Here is a 13,426-nt window from a genome sequence, read left to right on the forward strand (position 1 = left end):
GGCGAGAGCTCCACGACAATGGCAGGAAGGAGACGGTTTGCAATTACGTTGTGTTGTGCAGCAAAGTTGTATTTTGACCCAACAAATTTTGACCACAACACTTGAGTCTCGGAGGAGGAGCCTGTGGAGGGGGAGGGGCTTTACTCAGGCCTGGGGGAGGGGTTTGGGAAGGGGGAGGGAACACACGGCAACTTGTGATGTGATTGGAGGAGGTCTGGACATCCCCACTTCTCTATCAATCCCTCAGGACTGTGGTTGAGGAGTTGGTGAGGACAGACATCTCAGTGCTCCTCACACCCAGCACCACAGCTCCCAGCGGCCATGCCTCGCTACACCGTGCACGTGAGGAGCGAGTGGCTGACGGTGCCCTGCAAGGACACGTGTAGCACCGTGTTGTGGTTGGGCCGAGAGGCCTTGAGACGCTACGTGAAGAACAAGCCAGACAATGGCGGGTTGGACTGTGTGGCTGACGTGACGTTCCTGATGAGACGCTGTCAGGGACAGGGATTGTTAGATCCCGATGATGCCATTGAGGACGTTCTGGAAGACAATGATTTTGTGGAAGTTGGTAGGTTTGTGCTTAACAGGATTCACAGAATGAACGTTACAACAACTACAAAATGACGTTTATAGAGCGCCATTCACGCCAGGAGGACATCCCAAAGCGCTGGACAGTCAGGTGTCGGGGCCCGAGCATGGGGGAGGGGTGGGGGAGGGGTGGGGGGGGGGGGAAGGCAGAGAAGTGGGAGGGAGACCAAAGGCACGGTCGAAGAAAAGGGTCTTGAGACCGGCCTTGAAGGAGGCGAGGGAGGAAGCGAGGCCAAGGGACCATGGGATGGAGTTCCAGAGTGTGGGGGCAGAGGCTGAAAGCCCGGCCACCGATGGTAGCGCGGGTCGGGCGGGAGACATGGAGCAGTCAGAGGCCACTGAACGGAGGGAGTGGGCAGGTTGGTAGGGAGGCATTTACTGTTTTTACCCAGGGAGTTGTTCCAGTCTGGAATGCACAGCCTGAAAGGGTGGAAACACATTCAATAACAACTCTCAAAAGGGAATTGGAGAGGAACTTAAAAAGGAATGTGCGGGGCTATGGGGTAACATGGGGCAATGGGACTAGTTGGAGTAAGAGTGGAGGAGTGGGGACTAGTTGGGGTAAGAGTGGGGGGAGTGGGGACTAGTTGGGGTAAGAGTGGGGGAGTGGGGCTAGTTGGGGTAAGAGTGGGGGAGTGGGGCTAGTTGGGGTAAGAGTGGGGGAGTGGGGCTAGTTGATGGCTCTTTCAGAGCGACACAGGCTTGAAGGGCTGAATGGCCTCCTTCTGTGCTGTAAGATTCTATGATCCTATGATTTGACGATATATCACCCACTGCTTTACATTGAGCTCTGATCGCTGATGGATGTTCATTAACTAATCACAGTATTTATTTTTGAATTGAGTTATTGAGGGGGACGTTATGCCTCCAGACTTCATTCCATCTCAGCCGGAGAGAGTCCATCTGTATCCTTTCACAGCTTTATTCCCCGAGTAAAATAATATTTGGAAAGTAAATGGAGATGGAAAATCAATAGCGTGATTGCCTTAACTAATCGATCTCTCAGATACCACAAATATCGGGAGCCGGAGGAGGTAAATAATCCTTGTGTTTGATACACTGACACCTTTCACATCGGGAACATGTCACAAGGTGCTTCTCAGGATTTAATGCAAAGTTTCCTTACTCCACGCGCCTCTGTTTACCAGCACTAATTAGGAACCCGCTTGTTAGTCGATTGGCGGAACACTTTTCCAGGGGTAATAATCCCTTCCCAAAAATAAATGAAAATAATAATAATTATTTGGTCACTCAATCCACGGTTGTGTGTGGGACACTGCTGTGCGCAATTGGCTGCCGCGTTTCACCCACAAAATACACAGTCACTACACTTTACAATATATCCTGTGAAGCGCTTTGAGACATCTCAACGATGTGATAAGGCGCTGTATCAAATGCCAGGATTATTATTGCTCAGTAACTCAACATACAACTGTTTTGGAATATTTCTCTAATTATAATGTGTCGAATGTCAAGTAAGTTGTCTCCGCTCGGCTGGCTCTGGCCTCCTTCTTGTCCCTCGTCCTCTCCGCTTCACCGTCGGTACCTGTGCTTTCAGCCACTACGACCTGAAGCTTTGTAACTCTCTGCCACGAGTCCTCCATCTTGTCCCCTCCTTCCCTGCTTTTAGATCACAACTAAAGACCTTCCGCTTCGACCGTGCTTACAGTCATCTCCTCCCTCCTCCCTCCCTCCCCCCAGCCTGACACTGTTAAGCGCTCCGAGATGCTACCCCCACCCCCATGAAGGACGCTGTGTAAATGCAAGTTGATGTTGTAAAACAATCTGAAGGAAAAACAATCTCTCAGAATATTTATTTAGACGGAAACAATCTAACCACAGAAGACCTGGTTTCTTTGGGAAGAGGACTTTACAAGATCAAGGTTCGAATCTTACTACTAAAGTCAATATGTTTAGAAATTCTTTGTGTAGTGCAATTAAACATTAAACGCGTGGATTCCTGTAGCTCAGTGGTTAGCGCACTCACTTGCAAAGGGCACGAGAGGACCCGGGTTTAATGCCCGGGCAGGACAAAACCTTACGCAAGTTTCCTTACTCCACGCGCCTCTGCTTACCAGCAGTAAGTAGGAACCAGTTGTTAGTCGATCAGTGAATCGCTTTCCAGGGGTAATAATTCCTCCAAAAAAAATGGTCATTCAATCCACGGCTGTTTGTGGGACGCTGCAGTGTGTAATTGGCTGCTGGGTTTCACCAACAAAATACACAGCCACTTCACTCTACAGTATATCCTGTGAATCGCTTTGAGACGTCTCAAAGACGTGATAAGGCGCTGTATCAAATGCCAGGATTATTATTATTATTATGTGTTTGAATGACAATGTTATGGAATGTGTCTCTAGTTGACTGAAGAATCAGAGGAGAGGATCAGACAGTCGAGACTGCTTCTGGAAAATATTGTGAAAGAAAATAAAGGTATTTCAGGGAAAGAAATATCACTGGGAATCTGAATGATATCAGCAACATCTGTGAGATGAATACAATTAAACTAAAGGCCTCTAAAAATAAGTAATAGATGAAGGGTAATAATCCCTTCAAAACAAATAAATAGATAAATAATAAGTAAATATATAAATAATCTGATCACTCAATCCACGACTGTTTGTGGGACACTGCTGTGCAGAATTGGATGCCACGTTTCGCCCCAAATTCACTTTACAGTATATTCTGTGAAGCGCTTTGAGACGTCTTGAAGACATGGTAAGGCGCTGTATCAAATGCAAAGATTATTATTATAAGTAACATTGAAGTGTTCATTTTGTTTTCCCTTTCAGTTGTTTATGGAATAACTACTGGCTTTGGTAAATTTGCTCGAACTGTGATCCCACACAATAAGCTCAAGTAAGTCATGTTACTCGTTGGCCTAATAACTTTGGACATTGTTACAGTAGTTTTATCATTTATAATGTCCAGGCTTCTAGGAAGCTTTAACTCGTACCATTTTGGCAACTTTAAGCTTATTTGAATATACAGATTCTTTCTGGAAATTGTCTTTAAATGTGGCTCACACCTTTGGTTGTTAGGTCACAGTATCCGTTGATTAACTCATTGCAAAGCAGCATTTAAGTCCGTGATCAGAATTGATCCAAATCAAAACCTTACGCCTTATGGCTTTTTAATGGAAAAGATGAACAATATTTTTTTTAGGAATGTAACCTTTTAGGAATGTGGAGTCCTGCAGCTCAGTGGTTAGAGCACTCGCTCTCAAGCGAGAGGACCCGGGTTCGATTCCCAGTTGGGGCGAAGCGTGGGGCGAGCTTCCTTACTCCACACGCCTGTTTCCCCAGCAGAGAGTAGGAATACGGTTGTTAGTCGATTGGTGGATCACTTTTCAGGGATTAATAATCCCTTGAAAAAAATTGAGTCACTCAATCTACGACCGTTTGCGGAACACTGGCGTGGGCCATTGGCTGCCACATTTTGCCCACAAAATATACAGTCAATTTACTTTACAGTATATTTTGTCAAACGCTTTGCGACATCTTGATGACATGCAAGGATTATTATTAATATTTTCCTTGTTCCTCAGGGAACTCCAGGAAAACCTTGTGCGTTCCCATTCAGCTGGTAAGGACCTCTTTATTGCCATGTTTTGTGACATGTTAAAATTGTGCTGGATTATTTTGAATTCTGATTCTCTTTCACTGAAACCTTTGCTGCTGCACGTTGCCCAGGTGTTGGGAAGCCCTTGACTCCAGATAGATCTCGGATGCTCCTTGCTTTGAGGATCAATGTTCTCGCTAAGGGATACAGTGGGATTTCTTTGGAAACCCTCCAGCAAATGATCCAGGCTTTTAATGGTGAGAAAAACAATCTCTCTCAGATTTGCTAAAGTGACTTCGCATCTTTTCAGTGTGAAATTGACACCATAGAATGGATAATAAACCCTTCAAAACAAAAATAAATTTTAAAAATAATAATAATTTGGTCACTCAATCCACAGCTGTTTGTGGGACGCTGCTGTGTGCAATTGGCTGCCGTGTTTCACCCACAAAATATATAGTCACTAAAACTTTACAGTATATTCTGTGAATCGCTTTGAGACATCTCGAACACGTGATCAGGTGCAATATCAAATGCCAGGATTATTATATTCTCTCTTTCTCCTGTAGCTTCCTGTCTCTCATACGTCCCAGAGAAGGGAACAGTTGGGGCCAGTGGAGATCTGGCTCCCCTTTCTCACCTCGCCCTGGGGCTGATGGGTGAAGGCAAAATGTGGTCACCAAAAAGTGGATGGGCAGACGCCAAATATGTGAGTTATTCATTCTGTTCCGTGAAATACTAAGGCTTCAATGGGGGTCAAGAATCATCCCACTCAGCTCCTGGTAACCCTGCAAATCCTACTCTCTCCCTCTATCCCCACACCTTACCCCCTGCTTCCCGATCTTCATGCCTGAAGACCTTCCTCTTCCACCGTGGCTATGGTCACCTCCCCCTCCCCCCGGCTCGGTGTCGTGCTCTGCCACTGTCAAGTGCTCTGGGACGCTCCCTGTGTGAGGGGGCTGTGTAAATGTGAGTTGTTATTGTTGTTGCTGCTGCTGTTGTGAACAGGTTGGATTCAATGGATCCTTTACAACATTTTGCACCAATAACAAAACTTTCTCTTTCAGGTTTTGCAAGCACATGGCCTGAAGCCCATTACACTGAAGCCGAAGGAGGTAATTCAGGGGTTTGATTTTATTGTTTCTTTCACTGATGTGCGATTGTTTCAATCAGCAACACTGTCCTATGCGGCAGATATGGCACTTGATCTTCAATTTAGAATGGCATGGTTGTACGTTATTGTTCTTTATTTGTTCATCATACAGGGACTGGCTCTCATTAATGGGACACAGATGATCACGTCGCTGGGAGCTGAGGCTGTGGAGAGAGCGACTGCTATAGCCAGACAGGCTGACATTATAGCAGCTCTTACACTGGAGGTTCTGAAAGGCACCACAAGAGCCTTTGACAGTGGTGAGTGATTAGTTAGTGTTATACCCAATGGGCATTCTAGCTCAGTGTCCTGTGGCTTAATGGTTAGAGCCCTCGCCTCGCAAGCGAGAGGACCTGGATTCAATTTCTGGGCAGGGCGAAACGTTGGGCAAGTTTCCTTACTCCACACACCTCTGTTTATTTAGCAATAAGTAGGAACTCAGTTGTTAGTCGATTGGCCGATCGCTTTTTTGGGAGTAATAATCCCTTCAAAAAAATAAAACATTTGATCACTCAATTCACGACTGTTTGTGGGACACTGCTGTGTGCAATTGGCTGCTGTGTTTCACCCACAAAATATACAGTCAGTATATTCAGTATATTCTGTGAAGTGCTTTGAGACGTCTCAAAGACGTGATAAGGTGCTATATCAAATGTAAGGATTATTATCATTATTACAAGTCTTGCTACTTTACGGAATAATAAATTGCTGATATCATAACCGCAAAGGCTTATCTTATCTTATAAGCCTTTGTGGTTATAAGATATATATTATAGAATGTATATGATTATATCACATTTCGGGAAACAAATTCATCACATCATATGTCCTTTAGGTAAATGCGACATAAATCTCTGAGTGCTTATTGCAGCTGGATTTACAGTGTGCTGTTACCCATGTGTTTAGACATTCATGAATTACGTCCTCACCCTGGCCAGGTGGAGGTAGCCTTTCGATTTAGGTCACTGCTGGGTTCTGACCATCATCCCTCTGAAATAGCAGGTAAGCAGTCCCATGGGTTTCAAATAGCGTTGCAATATTCTGAATGTGCTCATAATATTTGTATCAGTCTTCCTTGGAGTTCCATAGCGTAGTGGTTAGAACCCTCGTCTCACAAGCCAGAGGACCTGGGTTTGATTCCCGGGCAGGGTGAAACCTTAGGCAAGTTTCCTTACCCCACACACCTCTGTTTACTCAGCAGTAAGTAGGAACCCGCTTGTTAGTCGATTGGCCGATCGTTTTTCTGGGGGTAATAATCCCTTCAAAAAAAATAATAATTTGGTCCCTCAATCCACGGCTGTTTGTGTGCAATTGGCTGCCGCGTTTCGCCCACAATATGTTCTTTGAAGCGCTTTGAGATATTGTCTCAACGACGTGATAAGGCGCTTTATCAAATGCAAGCATAATTATTATTATTATCGTTTTGTACATTTTTCACAGAAAGCCACAGGTTCTGTGATCGTGTCCAGGATGCATATACTCTACGATGTTGCCCTCAGGTAGCCAATATTTCATTGCGATCTGATGGTTGAAATGTTTCGGATGCATTACAGTAAACCTCACATAAGTCATATCAGTTGGAACCAGACATTTATTATGTCTTATGCAAAGTAGGAGTCATTTCAAACTTGTATAGAATATAAACTGTTGAACGTGACTTGGGCAGATGTACGACTTAGTGATTATACGATTGATACAGATCAGAATTGTGCCAGTTTTACTCTGTGACTATTTGCACGATGTAACTTGTAACTGCCCTTCAAATTAAGAAAGCATGTGAAAGCTGTATAGCTCTGTTTAAATTGCCTACAAATACAGTCACTCCCCTCAAAGGAAAATCCTGTAAATTGCATTGAGATGTCTCGATGACATGAAATATTGCTATATGAAATGCAAGGATTATTATTATATTATTATTATAACTTGAGTACTTTTGTTTCAGGTACATGGGGTGGTGAATGACACTATTGCTTTTGTGAAAAACATCATTCAGACTGAAATTAACAGTGCTACAGATAACCCTGTATCCTTTGTGAATTTAAACAACCGATAATATGCAACGGCATAATATGTTCTAAGTTATAAATAATAATAATGTGATAATTATTAGTATTATCAATGATAAATTGTAATTAATTAGAATAATGAGGTGATAAGTTGTAAATAATAATATAAGTTAGTAAGTTATAAGTGATAAAGCTCTATATCTAATGCAAGGCTTGTTATTATTATTGCTAATATATATACCCACAAATATATACAGTCAATTCACTTTACAGTATTTTCTGTGAAGTGCTTTGGGACGCCTCGAAGATGTGATACGGCGCTGTATCAAATACAAGGATTATTATTATTACTGTAATACAGCCTCCATTCTCACTCTATCGTATTTCATCATTAGCAATTAAAGATGAATTGGAAAAACGTACCATAGCAGTAAATTATGGTTTGCCCCCTAGCCCTTGATACCCTGACCTAACAAACATCTCTCCACCTCAGTCTTGATAATGTGAATGGATCCACAGCCATGATCCACAGTCTTTTGGCGGAAAGAGAGAGTTCCAGATTTCCACTGGCCTTTGCATAAAAAACTGCCCCTGATTTCACTCCTAAATGGCATCGCTGTATTGTTACGATGATGCCCCCATTGCATTGACTTTGTCAATCTACTACTGAAATTCTACTTAAAATAAGTCGGATTTCAGCAGTACATAGACAGAGTCTTCCCAGCAGTTTTAAACCTTAATTTATTTACTAAAGATGGTGTTTGCAGAAAGAGGAGAGACCATTTCTGGGGGAAACTTTCACGGAGAATATCCCGCAAAAGTAAGTGGCCATTTTAATGATTGTTTTTGTAACCTGTTCATTGACCTGAGTCTCACATATAATATCCACAGTGTTGTGTTGTCTGGAAGCTGAGTGTTTAGAGCACTTGCCTCACAAGTGACTGTTTGTGGGACGCTGCTGTGTGCAATTGGCTGCCAAGTTTCGCCCACAAAATATACAGTCAATTCACTTCGCAGTATATTCTGTGAAGCACTTTGAGACGTCTCATAGATGTGATATGGCATTGTATCAAATGCAAAGATTATTATTATGATGATGTTGATTCTGCTTGTGTTAGGCCCTCGACTACCTGGCTATTGGTGTTCATGAACTGGCCGCGATCAGTGAGAGGAGAATCGAGAGGCTGTGTAACCCTTCTCTCAGTGAATTGCCAGCCTTCCTGGTCAATGAAGGAGGGTTGAACTCTGGTTTTATGATCGCTCATTGTTCAGCAGCTGCTTTAGGTAAGTTAGCATTCCCTTCAAAAATAATAATAATTTAGTCACTCAATCCACAACTGTGTGTGGGACGCTGCTGTGCGCAATTGGCTGCTCACAAAACACACAGTCACTACACATTATAGTGTATTCTGTGAAGTGCTTTGAGACGTCTTGAAGACGTGATAAGGTGCTATATCAAATGCCAGGATTATTATTATTATTACTTCTCCCTTGTTTGGCATCAAATCCCACCACAGTTCAGTGCTCAGATACGCTACGAAAGGTGCTCTATATTTATATACAGTAAATGTAAAATACAGAAAATACAGTAAAAGTTGTTGTTTGTTACATTTGACCTTTTCAGAAAGCCTAAGGCACTGAGCACAGCCTTATTTTTATTTCCTGCAGTGTCTGAGAACAAGGTTCTGTGCCACCCGTCATCAGTTGACTCCCTGTCCACCAGTGCAGCCACTGAGGATCATGTCTCTATGGGGGCTGGGCTGCCAGGAAAGCCTTGAGGGTCATAGAGCACGTGGAGCAAGGTAACCCTGACTGAAACCACAGAGACTGAGGATCACTTTAATGCTGCATCGTGAACGCCTGTGGTTTGTGATTAGAGCACTCACTGAGTGAGCGAGAGGACCTGGGTTCAATTCCCAGACAGGGCGAAACCTTAAGCAAGTTTCCTTACTCCACACACACGCCTCTGTTTACCAGCAGTAAGTAGGAACCCAGTTGTTAGTCGATTGGCAGATCACGTTTTATTTAATTTGTAGATTTGGTAATAATCCCTTAAAATAATAATAATAATAATAATTTGGTCACTCAGTCACGGCTGTTTGTGGGACGCTGCTGTGCGCAATTGGCTGCCGCGTTCGCCCACAAAAATATACAGTCAATTCACTTTACAGTGTGTTCTGTGAAGCGCTTTGGGATGTCCTCCCGACGTGAAAAGCGCTATATCAAATGCAAAGATTATTATTATTATCTACAATCTGTAAATGTTGGCTGATTAGCAAGTTATATGCTATTCCTCTCTTGCCGTTTCAGTGCTTAGCATTGAGCTCCTCGCAGCCTGCCAAGGGATAGAATTTCTCCGTCCTCTCAAGACAACAACTCCACTGGAGAAGGTCTATGATCTTGTGCGTACGGTGGTCAGGTTTGTTGAATCACACTATCTATTTTCGGGTAATATTTGAGAAAAGGTTGTGCAAAGTGTTGACAAATGAGGCCAGAGACCAAACACATGGACATACATAGGTCCAGTCAACAATGTTAATGTTTGTTCTACTGTCTCCCTTCTCCTAGACCTTGGATTAAAGATCGTTTCATGGCGCCCGACATTGAAGTTGTCCACAGGATGCTGGTGGAACAGAAGGCAAGTTGATGGGCAAAAGTCCTGAAATTCCAGCTAGTCATAGTCAGTCCTAGAAGAGGAATGCAAAATTTGTGGAGTCCTGTAGGGTATTGGGTAGAGCACTCGCCTTGCAACCGAGAGGACCCGGGATCGATTCCCGGGCAGGTCAGGGTAAAACCTTAGGCAAGTTTCCTTACTCCACACAAAGCCTCTGTTTACCAGCAGTCAGTAGGAACTCGCATATTAGTCAATTGGCAGATCACTTTTTGGGCATTAATAATCCCTAAAAAAAAGTCAGTTAATCCACGACTGTTTGTGGGACACTGCTGTATGCAATTAGCTGCTGCGTTTCACCCACAAAATACACAGTCAATTCAACAACAACAAATTACATTTGTTTAGCGCCTTTTCCAAATTTGCTTTACAATGTATCAACAAAGTGATAAGACGTCATGTTAAATGCAAGCATTATTATTATAAAACCATTTTGTCTTAACATTTAAGATTATGAAAAATTGTGGAAAATACTTGTGAAAAATTGTCTTGATTGGAAGTTTGTTTTACAAACTGCAGAAGTCCAGCTTCCACAATAACACTGAATTTAAGTGCTTTCCATAATTCTGTATTGTGCAGTTTTCAATTTAAGATCAAACAGTCTTACCGGCTAAGACTGGCTGGAATTTGGGGCTAAATTTATTGACATTAGATAAATGTGTTTGACTGTACAGTTAAACATTGATTTGAGGAACAAATATTTAAAGTGAAAATCAAACGACACACATTCTTAGTGTTTGGAGTATTTGGGTTACTGGGAAAAGACCTTAGTTAAGAAATGTCTTCCTTTCCTAGAAAATTGGGTATGTTATTTTATGAAAATCACGCTCAGAATCTGCTTCAAAAATCATCCCTATCTTGTTGTTTGCAGTTCTGCAATGATCCTGAATAGACAAGCTCATGTTCTGTAGGGTCACAAACCCCATTCTATACTCTTTTATTTGGCTTGTCAGCCTGGCTCAGTGGTAGCTCTCTCACCTCAAAGTCAGGAAGTTGTGGGTTCAAGCCCCAAGTTGGACCTTAAACTCACACAGTCTAAGCTGACACTGCAATGCAATGCTTGGTGGGGGTTGCATTGTCTGAGATACTTGTCCTTCAGTTTGGATATTAATTTGAGGTCCTGTCTGCCTGTTCAGGTGGATGTTAAAGATCCCATGGCACTATTTGAAAAGAGAAGGGAGTTTCTCTCTCGTGGTGTCCTGACCAACAATCCCCCAAATAGAATTGGTTATGGGTTTCATGGCTGTTCATGGGACACTGCTGTGCATCATTGCGCTGAGTGATGCGCACAGTCACTCTACCTTCACTGTAAGTCCTGTGAAACTCTTTGGGATATCCTCCTGAAGTTTCTATTGGGTCAGCCGCATGTTTGGCACATGCAGAAACCCATCACCATACTTCAGAGTGAAAGGCGCAAGGATTATTTTTGTTCCCTATTAAAAATGATTATGATTAACAATGTTTTTTTTGCTTTTGATCTGATTGCTTCTCTTCTCACAGGTCTGGCAAGTGGCACATCCTTACATAGAGAAGTACAGAACAGCCAACGTACCAGAAACGAGATCGGTTTCCCCCACTGCCTTTTCACTGGACTCTCTAGAGCCTTCATGCAAGCGAGCTCGTAAAGAATAAGCTTTGTGCTTGACAGAGTTACATATCTAAGTGTACCATAGCAGAAAGCTACCTCTTATGTAGCGTACCATCATCTTATAACAGTGTACAACTCAATCTGTGAATGTAGAGTTTATAAGTGGGTTTCAGTGATACTTGAATTATTTGATAAATTGTGGAGATTTCATCTTGGATATATGCCATTTTACTGGGTGTCTGGAAATTTATTGCAATGGACCTTAGTTTGTAAATGGGACACTTTGGTGTGTGAGAGAGAGAGAAAGAGAGCGAAAGATCACAAGACTGGTTTGGATGAAAAAGGTAATCAGAAGATGTTTAGGCCAGAATATACAATGAGTTTGGATTACAATGTAGTGAGGGTGTAGGAATGACACATGCCAACAGTATAGGTAAAGGGAGACAACATAAAAATATAAGAACTTGCTAGATGAAAGACCAAGGTCCATCCAGTTCACCTTCCACCATCCTGGCAGTCGCTTGGCATGTCATGTCCCAAACTCTCTATTGTATCCCCAGATATTATTTCCTAATAGAAATCTATCTCATTTGTTCATGAAAGAATCAACACTTTCTGCTTCCACCGTCTCCCTAGAGAGATTGTTCCATGTGTTTAATACTCGCTCACTGAGGTGATATGAGATCTGGGAAAGCAAAGTAATGAGGTCAAGATGGAATCCTATTTAAATAGACAGCTATTTCTTGTGATTGCAGCATTACACCTTGCACTCTCCCTCGCCTCCTTCAAGACCCTTCTTAGGACCTTCCTCTTCAACTGCGCCTTCAGCCACCCTCCTCTCCCCGCCCTCCACGCCCCCAGCTTGGGTTCAAATCCCTGACTGTCCAGCACCTTGGGACGTCCTCCTGATGTAAAGGGCACCGTTTAAATGTCATTTGTTGTTGTTATATTGCTGAAATTATCAATTAATGTGTGATATAAGAAATGAAATGCTTTGGTGTTAAACAAAAATAATAAGGATGGGGGAAGGTAAGCATGATACGTGGAGTGTTATTTGGTCATTGACTGTTAAAGCCATGAGGCTACAGTGAAATTGATTGTGAATAAACTAGAGGTTGTTTATTGATTCAGAGTGAAGGGCCCTTATTTGTAAGCGAGGGGGACGGTGATATTTATAAGTCAACTATGAATTACAAAAACCTATAAAGTAACTTCAAGTTTAGACATTGAATTGAGTTCGTTTTCATTCTGTTTTGCCACATAACTACACAGAGAGATATGAAAAGATTGAAATTTGAATTCTTTGACTTTATAATAATAATCCTGGTATTTGATACAGCGCCTCATCACATCTTCGAGACGTCTCAAAGCGCTTCACAGAATATACTGCAAAGTGAATTGACTGTATATTTGTGGGCGAAATGCGGCAGCCAATTGCACACAGCAATGTCCCACAAACAGTCGTGGATTGAAGTGACCAAATTATTATTGTGTTTTTCTGTGCTGCCTAAATAGCATCAAACCATCCTGACGTAGAAACCAAAACATAGTCAGTGTTTTAAACTGAATGTTTGTATTAACAAATGGGATTGAACAAGGTCAACATTGCCCAAACTTGTTTTGTGTGTTGGGGAGGACAAGTTTGGAGGGCTATGGGGAGAGAGTGGGGGAGTGGGGTTGATCAGGGCTATGGGGAGAGAACAGGGGAGTGAGGTTGATCAGGGCTATGGGGAGAGAGCGGGAGAGTGGGGTTGATCAGGGTTATGGGGAGAGAGTGGGGGAGTGGGGTTGATCAGGGCTATGGGGAGAGTGGGGGAGTGGGGTTGATCAGGGCTATGGGGAGAGAGCGGGGGAGTGGG

The 13,426-nt window shown here is 42.9% G+C and overlaps 1 protein-coding gene across 1 annotated transcript; it reads left to right on the forward strand.

Moving 5' to 3' along the window:
- Positions 1–257: 257 nt before the first annotated feature.
- On the forward strand, positions 258–12,789 carry LOC103188894 (histidine ammonia-lyase). Its single transcript, XM_007909062.2, is given in 21 exon segments — positions 258–568; positions 1,433–1,493; positions 1,595–1,622; positions 2,397–2,471; positions 2,949–3,021; positions 3,381–3,447; positions 4,136–4,173; positions 4,281–4,406; positions 4,719–4,858; positions 5,217–5,264; positions 5,415–5,562; positions 6,209–6,304; positions 6,743–6,801; positions 7,245–7,325; positions 8,063–8,128; positions 8,427–8,592; positions 8,977–9,054; positions 9,057–9,110; positions 9,619–9,727; positions 9,877–9,946; positions 11,480–12,789. Coding segments are annotated over 21 exon segments (1,962 nt in total). The 5' UTR covers positions 258–321; the 3' UTR covers positions 11,612–12,789.
- The last annotated feature ends 637 nt before the right edge of the window (positions 12,790–13,426 follow it).

Source organism: Callorhinchus milii, unplaced genomic scaffold (assembly GCF_018977255.1).
Source record: "Callorhinchus milii isolate IMCB2004 unplaced genomic scaffold, IMCB_Cmil_1.0 Scaffold5, whole genome shotgun sequence".
Taxonomy (NCBI): Eukaryota; Metazoa; Chordata; class Chondrichthyes; order Chimaeriformes; family Callorhinchidae; genus Callorhinchus; species Callorhinchus milii.